Source organism: Trachurus japonicus, chromosome 9 (assembly GCF_045865225.1).
Source record: "Trachurus japonicus isolate A0001 chromosome 9, Traja_1.0".
NCBI classification, from domain to species: domain Eukaryota; kingdom Metazoa; phylum Chordata; class Actinopteri; order Carangiformes; family Carangidae; genus Trachurus; species Trachurus japonicus.
Genome location: NC_140915.1, coordinates 296,136 through 314,946, shown reverse-complemented (window position 1 = coordinate 314,946; position 18,811 = coordinate 296,136). Strand labels below are relative to the sequence as shown.

Genomic DNA, 18,811 nt, shown 5'->3' with positions numbered 1-18,811 from the left:
CTCCAGCAGCTCGGAGCAGAAACAGGAAGCTCTCAGCCGACAGTCCGCCCGGTCTTCATCTGGAGCAACACCGTGTCCTCCCCAAAGTCCTCCCGCGGTAAAATCTGATGGTCTCTGGGCCAAAGCAGACCACCGGCACCGACCCGTACCACAGAAGGACCGCGACCACCGGTGGGACCCGTGTTCCCGACCTGCTGTGGCCGACAGACCCTCACGTTCCGCGGCGAGAGGCTGTGACACGGCACGGTGCGTCTGTGTTATTGTTGTTTAGTGGCGCCCCCCCCGCCCCCGATGGTGGTTTTGTGAATAGAACAACATTTGTTGTATATATTTATCTTATACGAGCCCTTTGATCCAGAAATGCGAGTGTCAGAAGAGCGACAGACACAAACAGAGCACCTTTCATAAAAGACGCTCTATCTCCTTTTCTAGAAAAAAAGGAGGGATTTTGGTGAAACCCAGCCATGTTTAGCTTGACTTTTCTCAGGAACAGAGGCACGTAGAAACAAACGGTCTGTGGCCATTTGAAGCATAAAGTTAAACCTTTCAATTGAGCCACAGTATGTGTTGGTGGCAATAATATAGAATACACTATGGCTCTACATAAAAAGTCAAAAATGGTCTAAATTGCCGGTACACTTGACTAAAACTTTGGAAAGGAGCGCGGCACTCAATGAGTTAATTTACTTTGCACACAAAAACAGATTTCACAAAAACCAAAAGCTACCAGGGTCAAAATTATGAGACTGTGTCTGAGGAGCAGACTGAACACTGAAATACCTTCTGTCTTTTGTTGGCCATCACTGCGGTGAGTCACGATGATGTTTGTCCTGTGTACAGATGGAGGACATTTCAGATTTATCCTACCAGTGTTAAATACTGTATATTAATTAACAAACCAGGGATGTGATGGCACTAAATAGAGTCACATCCCTTACCATGATAAATTGTGGTATCAGTCTTGGTGAAACAGTGTCACTGATCTGATTCTGTCAGGCAACAAAGATGGCGACATCTGTGAAGGAGCAGCTGCTGCAGATTTTGAAGAATTTGGGGAAAGAAGAGCTGAAGAGCTTCCAGTGGTACCTGCAGGATGCTAAATTACTGGATGGTTCCCCTGCCATCCCAAAGTGTGAGCTGGAGGATGCAAGCAGAGTGGACATGGTGGACTTGATGGTCGGCATGCACACTACTGACAAAGTTCTGCAGGTGGCGAGGTTAATTCTGAAGAAGATGGGAATTAATGAAGGTCAGTCATGGGAAGTGCAGCTAGGGTTTTACCTTTGTTAAATATCTTGGCTTTGTAAATATTTCCACACAGAGGACAAAGTCAACTGGGTTGGTCCTGCTACTCCTCATGATTAATGATTCCCTTTCCTCCAACAGGACAAGATCCGTCAGCAGCAGCAGCAGCAGCAGCAGCAGCAGCAGCAGCAGCAGGTGAAGTTCAACACCTCTTGTGAGGGGATGTCACATTTCACTGTTGTAGTCATCACCATGACTAAATGAATTTAGATCCAAATATTTCTGTGTTTAGATTGATTTACTGTGACCTGTTGTTACGAGGACCTTTACCTTATTGTCCTATTATCTGTTGTTCATTTATTCAGAAGCTCTTCACAAATGCCAGCCTAAACTCAAAGACAACCTGAAGGGGAAGTTCAAGTGTGTGTTTGAGGGCATCGCTATAGCAGGACACAAAACCCTTCTGAACCAGATCTACACAGAGCTCTACATCACACAGGGAGGGACTGGAGAGGTCAATGATGAACATGAGGTCAGACAGATTGAAACAGCGTCCAGGAAACCAGACAGACCAGAAACAACCATCAGACAAGAAGACATCTTTAAAGCCCCACATGGAGGAGACCGACCAGTCAGAAGAGTGATGACAAAGGGAGTGGCTGGCATTGGGAAAACAGTCTTAACACAGAAGTTCACTCTGGACTGGGCTGAAGACAAAGACAACCAGGACATACACTTCACATTTCCCTTCACCTTCAGACAGCTGAATGTGCTGAAAGAGAAAAAGTTCAGCTTGGTGGAACTTGTTCATCACTTCTTCTCTGAAACCAAAGCAGCAGGAATCTGCAGCTTTGATCAGTTCCAGGTCGTCTTCATCTTTGATGGTCTGGACGAGTGTCGACTTCCTCTGGACTTCCACAACACTGAGATCCTGACTGATGTGACAGAGTCCACCTCAGTCAACGTGCTGCTGACCAACCTCATCAGGGGGAACCTGCTTCCCTCTGCTCGGCTCTGGATAACCACACGACCTGCAGCAGCCAATCAGATCCCTCCTGAGTGTGTTGACATGGTGACAGAGGTCAGAGGGTTCACTGACCCACAGAAGGAGGAGTACTTCAGGAAGAGGTTCAGAGATGAGAAACAGGCCACAGAGATCATCTCCCACATCAAGACCTCACGAAGCCTCCACATCATGTGCCACATCCCAGTCTTCTGCTGGATCACTGCTACAGTTCTGGAGAAGCTGTTGAAGACCAGAAGGAGAGGAGAGCTGCCCAAGACCCTGACTGAGATGTACATCCACTTCCTGGTGGTTCATCTGAAACTGAAGAAGGTCAAGTATGATGGAGGAGCTGAGACAGATCCACACTGGAGTTCAGACAGCAGGAAGATGATTGAGTCTCTGGGAAAACTGGCTTTTGAGCAGCTGCAGAAAGGAAACCTGATCTTCTATGAATCAGACCTGACAGAGTGTGGCATCGATATCACAGCAGCCTCAGTGTACTCAGGAGTGTTCACACAGATCTTTAAAGAGGAGAGCGGCCTGTACCAGGACAAGGTGTTCTGCTTCGTCCATCTGAGTGTTCAGGAGTTTCTGGCTGCTCTTCATGTCCATCTGACCTTCATCAACTCTGGACTCAACCTGATGTCACAACAACAAACAACATCTTGGTGGTCTCAAGTGTTTAGAGACAAATCTACACATTTCTACCAGAGTGCTGTGGACGAGGCCTTAAAGAGTCCAAATGGACACCTGGACTTGTTCCTCCGCTTCCTCCTGGGTCTTTCCCTGCCGACCAACCAGAAACTTCTACGAGGTCTGATGACTCAGACAGGAAGTGACTCACAGACCAATCAGAAAACAGTCCAGTACATCAAGAAGAAGATCAGTAAGAATGTGTCTGCAGAGAAAAGCATCAACCTGTTCCACTGTCTGAATGAACTGAATGACCGTTCTCTAGTGGAGGAGATCCAACAGTCCCTGAGATCAGGAAGTCTCTCCACAGATAAACTGTCTCCTGCTCAATGGTCGGCTCTGGTCTTCATCTTACTGTCATCAGAAGAAGATCTGGACGAGTTTGACCTGAAGAAATACTCTGCTTCAGAGGAGACTCTTCTGAGGCTGCTGCCATTGGTCAAAGCCTCCAACAAAGCTCTGTAAGTGTAGAGATAGTTGAATTTATTCATCATTGTATAAAAACACTTCTGTCTTTTCAACAGGACAGAAAATAAATCCCTTTCTTCTTTAATTCCTCATGATCATCTCTTCAGACTGAGCGGCTGTAAGCTCTCAAAGAGAAGCTGTGAAGCTCTGTCCTCAGTCCTCAGCTCCCAGTCCTCTAGTCTGAGACACCTGGACCTGAGTAACAACAACCTGAAGGACTCAGGAGTGAAGCTGCTGTCTGGTGGACTGGAGAGTCCACACTGTAGACTGGAGACTCTCAGGTGAGGATCCATCCAGCTGTTTATCTGATGCCACTTGAACACAGCAGCAGGTGTTGACAGAGGGTTCCTGTGTGTTGTTGTGTGTGTTCAGTCTGTCAGGATGTCTGGTCACAGAGGAAGGCTGTGCTTCTCTGGCCTCAGCTCTGAGCTCCAACCCCTCCCATCTGAGAGAGCTGGACCTGAGCTACAACCATCCAGGAGCCTCAGGAGTGAAGCTGCTGTCTGCTGGACTGGAGGATCCAGACTGGAGACTGGAGACTCTCAGGTATGGAGAGGCTGCTGCAGCCACACACAATGGGGACTTTAAGCAACGGCGGATTTTGCCACAGCTACGGCAGCCGGAAATAAATCTCTCCTGACGCTGGTGCCGTAGCCGTCAAATCCGTAGTAGTCATTAAGCAAGATGCTGCAGCTGCGGTAGCTGTCAGATCAAACAGCTGATCGCTCACGTGACAGTGTGAGGGTATAAACACAGCTGATGTCAGACTTGCACGTCAGATGGAACTTCATATGAACGCAGCTAAAAGCGACCGGTGCCTCTCACAGTGACCAAGCTCAGATAAATACATTGGATCAGCTGTAGTTTATCGCGTGTCCTCCCGCATAAAGCCGCAATATACCGGAGCTCCTAAAAAAAAAAAAACGCTATGTGCGGTGGAGCTGAAAACAGCTGAGTTCTCTACTACATGTGGTCAAGACGTAGGCTACAGTGACCTGTCACAGTGTCACCTAAACTTCAACCTCAGACTGTCTGCTTCCTAGGTGATCACACAGGGAGAGCATGAATGTGTGATGAGTTGTGCTACAGAGTCCTGTATCAATAGGCTTATTCGTCAGTGCTTAATGTTTATTTATTAATTAATAGACCTAGCCTATATGCTGAGAAATAAGGTTGTAGGCTAAATCAAACAAATCCTACAGGGAAGACCAATTTATGTTTAACGAATCAAACATTGTTTTGGTCAAGTCAACTGATAAATAGGCTCTTTTTGGGGGGAGGGGGGGGCGCACAGCTGTTTATTTTTCATTAAGTGGGGCTCACTCTCTCACACTAACACGTTTCATTTCAGAAATACAACGAAAACCATTTAATTCACTCGCCTGAGACACGCGTTGTAGCGACAACGTGAGAACGCTTGATTTGCCGTGGTAGATCAGCCGGCGACGGCAGGCAACGCCGGCACAACGGCTTCAGTCTCGATCAGCGGAGCAAAGATCTATTTCCGGCTGCCGTAGCCGTGGCAAAATCCGCCGTTGCAGTCCCTACTGTCTGATAGAGGAGGAGGAGCTGGAACATTTTCTATGGCCCCGTTCACACCTGGTATTAACATCAGTCTCAGGTGATTGATGCATTGATAACATCAGATCTGATCACTCAGACCATATCCAGAGGTGGTGTAGACCACAGTGAAGCTCCGCCCACTCCACTGACGTCCTCTGTCTCAGTCTGACTCGTCCCAACACAGTTTATACTGAAGCCAAAATCTCTGAGTGTTTCAAACATGAGCTGTGCAGCTTTCATCAGTCACAGTGATGAACTACTGGGATCAGGAGTTTCTCCTCATGATGACTTCAGTAGGTGTGTTTCCATTACCCCTTGAAATGCGCAAAACCTAAATATCGAAATTAAAAACTGGTAATGGAAACACCTACATTTCGAAAAAACTCTCAAATATTGCTACAAAGTTTTTACGCTCTCATGAGGTGGTTTTTGAGACGTATCGATACAAACGTATATCGCAAAAGTGTAATGGAAACACTTTTTTCGCTTTTCTACACGTCACCGGCGTCACCGGAGTTGTGTGTGTCCACGCTGTGTTGGTTTATGTAACTTGAGGGGACAAATGAACCACATGTTTATTGTCATGCTGCTGACCTGGGCATTGTTTCTCATTAAATTAGAAAACCCTTTCCTATCATTCCCCTTTTCCGTGCATGGTTGAAGGAGACTGGCTCGCATCCACACTCCCACTCCCTCCTGCACCGACATCGTCACCTTAAGTCACATAAACCAGTACAGGTGTGTGGACACAACCACCTATATTGTTGTCAGTGCCTCATCACCGCTGGTGTTTAAAAGGCTCCGTTCTTTCTGCAGTCAAGTTAAAGCGCACATCCACCATGTTGGTAAACAAATAGTCCCTCTATATCAACGGAGGCAACAGTGCTTGATCAGCTTGGGTTGGAGGTGGTGTGAGTGTGGGCCAGTGGGGGACAGGGGAGGGGGCATTCGGGCTTCAGCACGGTACAACTGGCCTGTGTGAGTGCGTCCTTATTTGTGGCCGCTGCCAGCGCCACACGGGCTTTGCCTTTCAGCAATCAAGCGCTGTTTTTGTCTTTGTTATCGCTGTGCCGTCACCATAGAAACGCAAGACGCATTGCGGCTCATTCGCAAAATACCTTTCAATGGAAACACCCGCAAATAGCAATTGCACTTTTTCGAAGTTTCAGAAATATCACTTTTATTTTGCGAAAATCTGTAATGGAAACGCAGCTACTGTCATCATGACTCACTGTTTCACATTCACTAGAAGAGATCTCAATGATGAAACCAGATGTTGGCAGCTGTGCTCTGAGTCTCTCCAGATGTTTGGATCAGACTTTATTTCAGAGTTGATGAGGAAACATTTCAGCTGCTGCTGGTTTAAAGTTATGGTTGGTAATCATGTTCAGAAACACTTTTTGTTATACTGGGTGAAATGCCCCTTCCATCCTGAGAGTAGTCAATACTAGGGCTCGACCGATTTATCGGCGAGCCGATTAAATCGGCCGATTATAGCCCATTTGAGAATAATCGGTAATCGGCCAAAACTAGCCGATTGTCGCCGATATTTTCAGAAATAAAATGCAGGGAATAAGACTTGGTTTTACTTTGAAAATGTTCCCCCATTTAAAAAGATCCCCCGACATTAGACTATTTATCCTGTAGAGGGCGCATCCTCTCTCTCCACTATCCACTAACCACCTCACAGCAGAGTGACTGAGCAGGACATGCTTTCCTTTTCTTTTCTTTTTTGCCGTGGTCGGGTGAATTAATTAATGCTCGTGACTCCGGCCGTGTTGGGTCCGAGATTCAACAAGCCGGTTGGGTTTTACCGTAGGCTAATTACAGGCAGTATGCCCGTTTATCACCAATAAACACAGTAGCCTACCTAGATGAGGTGGGTGAGTGACTGAGCTGACTGAGGCTGTAACACGGGGGGGAGGAGGGGCGGCGGTGCGGGTCTCTGACTGCAGCGGGGCAATCATGTCTCTGCTCCGTGACACACTAAGAGCTGTGGGACCGGGGCTTGCGGCAGCACCCGCTAAACATTGAAAACAGCGGTGATACGTGCTTCCACGTCGGAGTCAACAAACCAGAAACGTCAGGAACAATAGCCTATTGGAAAAAGTCGCAAAAAAGAGAGAGAGGGGGAGAGAGAGAGAGAGAGAGAGAGAGAGAGACCGCCGTGCCGTGTAAAAACAACAACAACAGAAAAGTTTCACGTGTCATGACTTCCTGTATCTGGCCCTTCAAATTAAAAGCCTACAGCCTTTCACAGTTCAGTCATATTGATTTTGACTTAATTTTGACAAGACAGAGCTCCAAATGTTGTTGTTTTTTCCTGCAACCAATTGACCAAGGAAATTTTGGCAGCCCTAATTTATATGTTATATAATTTATGTAGATATATTACTTAAATTAATCAAAATTTTAAACTTTATATTAAAAAAAATAATCGGCCGATTAATCAGTTATCGGATTTTTTCCCCCCTAATAATCGTAATCGGCATCGGCTCCAAAAAATCCATATCAGTCGGGCCCTAGTCAATACATTATCTATTCAGAAAAAGGAACAAAAACAATCAGACCTCTGTGGCAGCTGCAGGATAGACAAAACTCTGACCAATACATGCTTTTCGCTCCGAAAAGGAAAAACCGATCAGATGCCTTCATGTCTGGTTCTGCCTCTGCCCAATCAAGCTGCCATCTCACTCTCTCGCGTGCGTGATCACAGTCTTCACCCAGGTCCACGTAAAGGTGAAGGCGTGGCTTCAGAGAGAAGTCTGAGGAAAGGGGCTGGGACTTTTGACTTTGTATTTTCAAAATGTGGCCAGATAGAACCGTTTTTCCAGAGTCTCCAACCCTCTCTGTCTGGTCAGATATTGATGATCAATAATCAGCTCAGTCTCTCTGAGATCCTGGTCTTGTCCTGATGAGATGTGTTGTTGTGTTGAGGAGACAGTCAATCACAGTGTGACATCCAGATGTCCTCACTGTCCAGAGGCCTGGAGCTGTCAATCAGAAGAGAGTGAGTGTAGTGAACAGTGTAATAATCAGTGTTTGTGGCTGAATGTGTGTGTGGTCAAACAGCTGTTTTCAGACTGTGTGTGTGCTGACTCCAGATCAGATGAAGCCACAAAGTGGCTCCTTAACTCATTGAGTGCCAGACCTTTTATAAAATGGTCAGTGCCAGGTGCCAGCGTTTTGGGGCATTCTGAGTAATATGTCAAGACCCAGAGAGTATTTTGTACTATGACTCTGAAAACACCAAACAGCTGAAAGGAAAGAGGAGACTCTCTATTTAACTAGGGAAAAACCATTTGTTTGTACCTTGTTCCATTCTTAATTTATCTTAAGTTGAATAGAGCCTGGTTGCACCAAAAAGACCACTTTTTTTCTAGAAAGCTGAGAAAAATGCATTTTTGTGAAAGAGAGTCTCTCAAGAAAAACAGTGATTTATCCGTTTTAATTTTGGCTTCAAAAATATGTAAGACATCTGAAAATTTAATTTCACATGTTTTTTTCACCCCCCCCCCCAAAAAAAAAACAAAAAAAACAAAGACTAAACAAAAAACAAAACAACAACAACAACAACAACTAAAATACAACAAGTACAAGCAGTTGCTGCCTCTCCTACGCCCCCCTCCCCCTCCACCCCCTCCCTTCCCCTCCCCTCTCCCCCCTCTCCTCCTGCTGCTTCCCCTCGTCTCTGAAGTAGGGAGGGAGACGTCGTGGCGTCTTCAGCCTCTTTGCTGGACGCGGCCGCGGCAGCGACGCACCGCGCTGATCTCTCGGTTCGTCGTCACGACGTCGGTTTACAGCAACTGGTGAAACTGACTCCGCGATCCGCCTCCGCTTCGGCATTTCGGTGCTGATCATCTAGATGAGTTTACTTTTCCTGCCTCCTCTGATCACTTCATGCTGGAGCTATGCTAACAGCACCGTGGCTAAGCTTTCCTCCAGCTCCACGTTACACTTGTTCCAGGCTCTGCCCGTCGTTTTCCTCTAGAAATAGAAACTTTTTCCGACTTTTTCATCTCTGTACCGATCGCGCTCGTCTTCTCCTTCTTCTTCACTTCTTGCTCTGATCTACAGTCTTCTTCGTTCTACACATCCCAGAAGCCCCAAAATTACTCACAGTGTGCGCGAGAGCGTCCCCATTTACCAGCCGCAGAAAAGTGCATTTGACGTCTATGGACGTCAATGGCACTCAAGCGTTGGATTTTGATTGACGTCCATAGACGTCAATGGCACTCAATGAGTTAATGAAAGTCTCCAGCAGCTGGAGCTTCACTTCCTGTCTGAGTCCATGTGCTCTGAGCTGAGCCTGCTTCTCTCTGCTCTACAGTTTCTCTGCTTCCTCTGGACTCTGACTTCAAGTCCAGTCAAAATGTGTGGACAGGTTTGATGGAGCTCAGGGGCCTCATTTATCATTGTGGATACACCTTTTTTTACACCATTTCCCCTCGTTTTGTGCGTACGCACTTTTCTCCGCCAAATTTGGGATCTATCAAGCCAAAACCTGACGGGGACCCACCCATTTTGACCCTGGCGTACCGTGATTTACGCCTTTTTTGAGGAACAGGAGGAATTGGCGACACCGTTGCTGAGTCAGAGAACTGCAGTGTGAGAGGGAGAGAGGAGCGGAGTACATTTAGAAGAGACAGTAGGATTTTATTAAGTAATTGTGGTAGTGGTGGGCTGTTGATGCTGGCAATCCAACCCGCTCTATAATAACACTAGGCTCTATGTTAATTGATAAACAGAGCGGATTGAGGATTTTGCTTTTTTGATTAGGCTGTGTGACGTCTGACAAGGATCAAACCATCCAAGTTTAAAAACACACCGGCAGCAGCGCAAACTGATCTGCAGCTACTGAGACTGTTATTATTCTGTCACCTGAGTTAACCAGGTGCACGTGAGTTTGGAGCTGACGAGAGGAGAGAATAAAGAGTGAGACAACGCGGCTCTGAGGAGGAACTGTGAAGGACTCAGCTTGGAAAATGACCTAAACCGAGTCCAGTAGAGCTGTAACTGTGTAGTGGAAAGGCGTGCAAAGTAGCTATCGTCCTGCTTTACATTGTTTTAACATCTAGGTAAAAAATAAATAAATAAATAGCCTAAAGATTTTCTGGGATAAAGGGGCAGATTACATAAGATTCTTCTTCTTTCTGCTCCCTTTTGTTGAGATTTGGGAGGTTTTTGTTTTTATTGTAGCTTATTAAAATGCAAGATCATTTTTCTGACTGATTTATTGCCCGTGTATCTGCTTTCGGAGAAGCGGAAAAGTTCAGCTTCTTTCCCCCGTTCTCCGCCCGTTGTCTCCGTTGTCACTTTGTTGTCACTTGTTGCTGCGCCACAGAGAGCACATGGCTAATTAAATATGCACGTGCTGACCATATATAGTTGTATATAGGCGTTCTGGGGGCGGAGTAAGAGGTGTGTTCACATGTGCACCATTCTTGGGTCCGGTGTGATGGTTACACCCCGCCTTTCCGAAGCCCCGCCTTTCCGACAATAGACTTCCATTCATCGTAATAGCGGGGTTTCTATTTTTTCTAAAGCCCCGCTATTCCGAAAAGGCTATTGGGGGAAACCCCCAGTGCGCAGTGCGCATTGATCCTTTTTTCCTTTTTGGGGTCAAACGGATCATGTGCATAATTAACTGCAAAACAAGCAAATACTTCATATTAATGACATATAATGTTCATTCTGCTTCTAGCCTGTCTAGCCTCTACCTGGTCTTTTTACTAAACTTAACCAACTCCTTTCTTCATTGCCTAAGCCCAACCAAAGCATCTCCCTCAGTCAGCTGTCAGCATGAGCGGCGGCTGCAGCAGCCTCGCGCCCCTGTGAGCTCGGTTACATGCTGCCATTCCGACATACCGCCATTCCGACATTCTACTATTCAGACATGTCACCACTCAGACATGCAAACGTCCTGCCATTCCGACAGTTTCGTCCCGCCATTCCGACAAGGCTTTAATTTCCATAAGGAAATGTGCGTTACTCCGAGCAGTGGTTAGGGTGTGTGTATGTGTGTGTTTGTTTCCGTTTTTGTTTTGTTTTTTGTTTTTCATGTTTTAAGATGTGATACAGTCAGTGGAAGCTTAATAAATAAACAAACAAAGTCTCGCCATTTACAATCACACACTCCGATGTCAGTTTGTAACAATTTCCCTTACAATAAGGATATAAGGGGAACTGGCACAACGCAGTCCTGCTGCAGGCGGACCTAGGCTCGCGCTACTGGTGCGTCCAGGGAAGCAATAAACAAAGTCGCTACTTAGTCTGAGTCTCTGTATTTCACTGAACTCAAAACGCGCCCATCACAGGCAGCATATAATAAACTATTACACACAGATCAACAGAACCCGAAAGCCCTCCCCTCTCCCGCTGAGTCCCAGCTGTGGGAATGAGAGCGCACTGTCATTGTCCGTGCCGGCGTGTATGTGTGTGTGTGTGTGTGTGTGTGTGTGTGTTGGTGCGTGGTGAGGGTGAGTAAGAGAGAGTTTGTTTGTCCTACTGTCCACACGGGAGAGACGCCGCGGCTCCGCCGAGGTGACCACCAGTCCTCTCCCTCGTCCCGCTTGACTGAAAACGGGCTGTGAGGTGTCCAAACGGGCCTTTATGATCCACTATGGCGAGTCCACCAGGAAAAATAATCCACTATGCCGCTTTGGAATTGCCGCCACGCCAGCCGTCCAAACGCCGACTGTGTCTCTCACTCTCCTCCCCTCTCACCACGTCACTTCCCCATTTAAACCCTCGGTCCCACTAATGCACTTTTACGCATTACGCACACAACTTACAGCAAAAAAGAAACATTAATTTATTCATTACAGGTCCGCACGTCCCCGTGCGCAAACCACAAGGATAATTGATCATTTCCCTGGCCTAATACACAATGAAAAAAACCTGGGGAGCAAACCTGCAAATCAACTACCCCAGCTGGCTAGCCAAAACCCAGTGGATCACTACAAGTTGTTGCAACTTTGGGGAATTTACTCCTGGTAAAAAGGCTTACAAACATGGACCAGGACGGCTCCATAATACGCACAAAAATCCAAAGGAAACGAAAGGTAACTTTAAAAAAAAATAGCAACAGCATGAAGTAGTCAAAATATGTGTTTTACGCATCTGCCTGTTCAGCTCCGCTTGCATGACATTTCGGTCAGCGTACAGTAATCAACAGACAAGACGTCCGTTGTCCATGCTCACAATCATTACAACAAACGAAATTATTCACAGCAAATCATTTGGTGATTTGAAAGCCTATCAAATTGACATATTTTTGAATCGAAAATGGCAGTAAAAAATGATTGATTGTCTTTTGAGTTTTTTAGGCTTTAGAATAATGACTAATTGCCTAGTTTATGGGTCAGCTTGGAAAGGTTCGAGGCGAAGGAGACTCACGGCTTATGTGTTTGCCTCTTTCTTTCTTTTTTGCCTCCTGTTTGTGTCATTTTGTGGAGCAGTTAGGCTCAATATCCGCTGCTGTGCTCTGCTCTCTCCCTCACCGAGCAAAACTTCACTTCCCTGCCTGACACTTCTTTCTGTAATTTTGATGCATGTTTGTTATTACCAGTTTCCATCGTATTTGTATAATTATTACAGCAGCAAAAGGAAATGCGCAATAGTAAATCATATGCATTAGGTTCTCAAATCAGCTGCCAATCTGCAGGGACTGCGCGTGTCATAAGATGAAAGACAAATGTGTACACAAGCAGGAAAGCTGGTCCATGGAAAAAAGAAAAGAAAGAGTCAGAGCTCTGAGCAGCGCACGTTTCACAGACAAGCCGCAAAGCAGAATGTAAACAACGTCACGCGGTTCAGCACCTTGGACAACTGCGGGGGGGAGGAGGGGGTGTCGGAGTAGCGGTGTTTCGAAGTGGGGGTATTTCGGAACAGCGGGGTGTCGAAGTGGAGGTTTGTCCGAATGGAGAGCTGTCCCCCGGTGTGATTTATTGCGGAGAGTTGTGCGTACGCACAGTTTGATTGATCTGAAAAAGGTGTAAATATTTAGGGTGTGCGCCATTTTCGTCTTTTTGCTGTACGCAAATATTTCCCTGGTGAAAAAATAATGTACTAAGTGTACTAAACTTTAGCATACTTTTGTGTACTTCAAGCCACACTAAACATAATTATATTTCAAGTGTGTTTATGATTAGTTAACTTGAAGAGTGCTAAATTGGAACAACTAATTTTGTGTTAAGTATATTTAAATTGTAATTAAATTGTAGAAAAGCTCAACTTAAAGTGTATTTAGTGTACTTTTGTGTGCTAAAGTGGAACAACTTAAAGTATATTTAGTGCACTTCAAGTACATGACTTTTATGTACTAATACATGCCTAATTAGTTAAAGTAAAGTGTACTTTGTTTGTATTATAAGTACATTAAAAATTAGATGTTAGTGTATTAAAATATATACTTAATTATACTTTTGGTATACTACTTTCTACCTTCATGCAAATGTGTTACAAGTATACTAAAGGCTGAAAGACTTGTGGGACTACTTCCAGGTAAAAAAACATACTTTAATGTATTTAAACCACATCCAAATTATAATAATACATTGCAAATAATACAGAAACTTGTACTATCTCTAAATGTATAAACATTTACATATGGCTTTTTAACATTTTCAAAGGAAAACTTTAATAACACATTTTCAAATATTGCTTCTTTCGTACATAGGAAATAGAAAATAGAAATAGGTTTATTTCGGGCAGCAGACCTAAACATTACAAATAAACCTTTAAGGACAATTCCAGGTGAATTCAACTTGGGGGTGTATGTTCCTATCATTTTGGGTCTAAAAGAAGGAATGTGAAGATTTTCAGTTTAATTGCTCCTGTTTTGCGGTAGCTTGGTCTGTCCCCGCATCGCTACGGCAGCAATGAATGGGAGTGGATGTAAGTTCCGCTGGTTAGCCTGTTTACAGCCCTCAAAGCTGCAATTTTTTCCACAGACAGCGTCAGATGGAGACTCAAACATGTACCGAGAAGTTTATTTACTTCAAGCAAGCCGACATGTTTGTAAAACTAGATCTAATTCAAAGTCTTGTGCGAGACCCTGTTGCCGTGCTCGGTGCATTCAGGTGCAGTAGGAGCTACCTTTTGTGTCATAAACACAGGAATATCGACTCTTTACTTGCTTCAAGTGTACATTTTTTTCAACAGACAGCGTCAGGTGGCGACTCAAACATGCGCCGAGAAGTTTTTTTTACTTGAAGCAAGTCAAGAGTCGATATTTCTGTGTTTATGACACAAACGGTAGCTTTCTGACTACCCCTGAATGCACCGAGCACGGCAACAGGGTCTCGCGTGAGACTTTGAATTTAGATCTAGTTTTACAAACATGTCGGCTTGCTTGAAGTTAATAAACTTCTCGGTGCATGTTTGAGTCTCCATCTGACGCTGTCTGTGGAAAAAAATTGCAGCTTTGAGGGCTGTAAACAGCCTAACCAGCGGAACTTACATCCACTCCCATTCATTGCTGCCGTAGCGATGCGGGGACAGACACAGCTACCGCAAAACAGGAGACGTTAAACTGAAAATCTTCACATTCCTTCTTTTAGACTTAAAGCAGAAGTGAGTGATATATTTGTGTTAATCTAAGTCTTAAATAGTTGTATCTTCCGACAGCAATCACTTCTATAGAGTGTTTGGTCTGAAACACGGGTCTGTCAGTCACTCTGCTCTGCTCTGAGCCCAGGAGAAAACTTTCCTTGTATCCTACAGTTTTTATCCAATGAGGAGAGAGAACGGCATAAAGGGGCAGTCTGTGGCTCTCTGTGTGTGCAGCCAAGGAACGCCGTGAATGTGGCGACGTAGGGACGAGGACTGTTATGGTGCGTTCAAGGAAACTCGTATTTTTCCGACCGTGAAGTGGTACCAGTTCGATCTGGTACGACTTCACGGGTCAGAAGTTACGAGTGGCCGTTATAGTGACTTTCACAGGTAAAACAGGTCGGAGAAACACGAGTGGGTTGCCTGGAACGCTACAAAGTCGTAAGTTGTGACTTGAAGCTGTAATTTACGATTTCAAAAGCCTGCCTGGAACGCAGCATTAGCCAAAACCACCGGACCACTTACTTCTGCTTTAAAATGATAAGAACATACACCCTCAAGTTGAATTTGCCTGGAATTGTCCTTTAAAGAAGGATAAGCAAAACACATGTACATACACAGTGTAACACAATTCTTACCCAGGTAAGTAGGAACATAAAAAAAAAAAAAATTGCAGCTATGTTTGAAAGTTCAAGTCACCTCTTTTTTCAGTCACTCCCAGTATGAAATGTTCAGTCCACTGAGGAAGTGAAGAGGATCTATCCTACCGCATGGTTGAATGTGTTGGATATGTGTATGTGTGTGTGTGTGTGTAATGAAGTGATGAAAGGATCCAGGTTCTTGATTCTTTGCGGGCACCATATCTCTAGTTGTCCTCCAGGCTGTGGTTCGCCATCAAACGTCTCGATCCAGGCTCCAACATCCGGGTAGGTCCAAGGTTCAAAGGATCCAACAGGAAAACCTGACCTATGATGAGTAATGTCAGAACATTCTCTTAATTCTCTCAACTCTCAATCATGAAATACAATATATAAATCATGTTAAATCCACTCAATTCACAGAGAATATTTCTAACTGAATAAACATTGTAATATGACACCACACCCAATAATATCATAGCAACATTCTCAAAATATCAGAGATTAAGTTATTAAAATAACTTCTTCACATCAATAATATAAAAATAACGTCTTCACATATAACATATAACATATAACATATAACATTAATACCAGTAAGAAGACGTACAGTGTGCACCTTCTGCCATGTCTTAGCATAAAATAGTGACTCGGCGTGCTAAAAACGCAGATACTGTGCTAAATCATCAGATTTTACAGTTCAGTGTGCAACCAATTCTCAAAACGTCTCATATTGCACCTTCAAAATGAAGCTAGTGCTAGCTTTAACGCTAGTGATTCACACGAGTGGGTAAGGTCTCTGGTATTAGCACTGATTAGCACTGGCGGTTAGCATTTAGCATGGAAAAAACGATTTCTCACCGATGCGTTTTCTTCTTGGTGGAGATGTCGGGTCCCTCTAGCTTCACTCTCACAGGTCCAGGGCGTCACCGGAGTTATCCCGTAGTTTTTAATCACTTTTATCAACTTTTACTAGTGTCTCCTCTTCACAAGCTAAGTGTCGTGCTCGATGCGGGGCTGCTCGCTCTCCTGACAACGGCTCCGGAGGAAGTGAACCTTTTTTTTTTTGTCAAATTTTTATTGAAAAAGTACAAAAATAAACAACACTGGCATTTTTCATAGTGCATATACCATAAGTGTCAAGGGAATGCCTTATGAACATCATTCAACATTAGTGCAAGTTAATTCACAATAGGAACATACACATTAGTGCTTCAATAGAATACATTTAGAGCAGTTGAAATAAAAGTAAAATTAAAATAAACATCTCAAAATAAATAGTCAAAAAATAAATTAAATATAAAATAGAATAAACAATGATTTCATAAGGGGGATTCAAATCAATTTTAGTTATTCATTTCAGTGGGGAAATTCTTTAAATTATCATATAGTTTTTGTGCCTTTATTTCTGTTGCAAGTTTTAGTGATTTCATGTACAATTTAAATTCATTCATGAAGACAATAAATTTTGGGGATGACTTCATAACTCTGTTCTTGTGGATGAAAAACTTAGCTAGACAAAGAATTAAATTGCAACAGAGTTCATCATATTTGTTTTGTAAGATCATACCGAAAGAGACATCATCACGAGAGATAGCAGCTGGAAATAATACTATTTTTTGTTTGATCCAATTGTGGATGTCAATCCAGAAGGTTTGTATTATATCACATGAGAAGAAGATATGGTCCGTGGTTTCAATGTCATTTTCACAAAATGTGCATAAATTGTCATCGATATTAAAGCGTAGTCTAAGTAATTCTTTAGAAGGATAAATGTTGTTCATAAATAGGAAATTTTAGGTACATAGTTTATCAATTGATTTATTATCAAATTTATGTAGGATATTATTTTTGTTTTGTTTGCCGGGGAACAGTGTTTCCGTGAGGCAGTTCCTTATAAAATGATTGTTACATTTTTTGTCTAGGATTAAAATCCCCTGTACTGACAATGGGCCCAGTTGTGGTATTATAGGTTGGTGGGCCAATATATTTTTTGTTAGAAATACAAATCCATGAGGAAGTGCTTTTTGTAATTTAATAAAGTCTGTTTTGGATGGGTTGAATTTATGTTTAGTGCAAAATTGTTGATAATCTAGGAGATTACCATCGGTATCCATTAAGTCAACCACAGACCATATATTCCTCTCATACCATTCCTGATAGAATAATGATTTATTTCGGAATAAAACATATCTATTATTCCAAAGCATAGTAGTGTGGGGTGAAAAGTTATGCACATATAACATTTTCCAATATAATAGAATTTGTTTATGAAACTCTGACAATGATATAGGCAATTTATTGATGTTGAAGTCTGCCATGAGAAGACATTTTAAACCTCCGATCTTATTGAACAGGGAATTGGGAACACAGTACCAAAATGAGTTGCTATGTTTGATCCAAGATTTCAACCAATTGATTTTTAAGGTTCCATTGAGGCAATCAAAATCAATAACTTTTAAACCACCATCTTTAATTTCTTTAACCATATTACTTTTTTTCATATAGTGTGGCTTGTTCCTCCAAATAAAATTCAGATTAATTTAATTAATAGACTTGATTAATTTATTTGAAATGGCATTAGAGTAGGCTGGGTAAATGCATCTTGATAGACATTCCATCTTGGTAAGGTAAATTCGGCCAAGTATTGAGAGGTCTCTTTGGAGCCATAAATTTAACTTGGCTTTACTTTCTTTTATTTTTTTTTCTACATTCAAGTATTGACTTTGTTTTTGGTCTTTTGTAAGGTGTACTCCAAGGTATTTAATTTCTGACTTGATTGGGATGTTACAGATGTCTTTCAGAGTTGTATCATGAATTGCAAATAGTTCACATTTATTTAAGTTCAAGGTTAACCCTGAAGCTTTGGAGAATTTTTTTATTTTTTCTATTGTTATTGGAATTTGGTGTCTGTCTTGTACAAATATCGTTGTGTCATCCGCAAGTTGGCTGATGACAATATCGGTACCTAAGACATTTAAATTTTTAATTTCAGTACAATTTTTAATGTAAATTGCTAACATTTCTGTGACTAATATAAACAAATATGGTGAAATGGGACAACCTTGTGGAATTCCCACATTAACATTAAAACTGGGGGTGGCTCCACAAGGTAGCATAACACAGCTGTTGATATTCTGATATAATCCACTAACTAAATTCCTAAATTTGACTCCGAAACCTAAATGTTCAAGAACTTGGAAGATAAATTGGTGCTCTACGGAATCGAACGCTTTATAGAAATCTAAAAAGAAAAGAAAACCATCATGTTCTATTTGATTTCTATATTCAATAATGTCCATTACCAGCCGTATATTATTGTGGATTGATCTTCCCTTTAAGAAACCAGACTGTGTTTCTGCAATAAGCTCTGAAATTCCTGTCTGAAGACGAGTGGTGAAGATGTAGGTGAGTAATTTATAATCAGAATTTCTAAGAGTAATAGGCCTTCTGTTTTCTATGAATCTGGGGTCCTTGCCAGGTTTAGGAATTGAGATGATGAGCCCATGTCTCATTGTGGGTGGAAGTATACAAGTTTCAAATATTTCAAGGAATACTTGATGCAGTAGTTTTTTAATATCTTCCCAGAAATGTCTATAAAAGTCTCCTGTGAGTCCGTCCGAACCCGGTGCCTTGTTAAGAG

The 18,811-nt window shown here is 43.1% G+C and overlaps 1 protein-coding gene across 1 annotated transcript in view; it reads left to right on the top strand.

Annotated features, from left to right (window-relative positions):
* The first annotated feature begins 1,005 nt into the window (after nucleotides 1–1,005).
* The window catches only part of LOC146980429 (protein NLRC3-like), a 55,104-nt gene continuing 37,298 nt past the window's right edge, over nucleotides 1,006–18,811 (top strand). Inside the window, exons 1-5 of the mRNA XM_085785663.1 lie at nucleotides 1,006–1,285; nucleotides 1,414–1,440; nucleotides 1,611–3,405; nucleotides 3,520–3,693; nucleotides 3,785–3,958. Coding sequence (XP_085641789.1) covers nucleotides 1,006–1,285; nucleotides 1,414–1,440; nucleotides 1,611–3,405; nucleotides 3,520–3,693; nucleotides 3,785–3,958 — 2,450 coding nt within the window. The remainder of the gene's footprint in view (nucleotides 1,286–1,413; nucleotides 1,441–1,610; nucleotides 3,406–3,519; nucleotides 3,694–3,784; nucleotides 3,959–18,811) is intronic.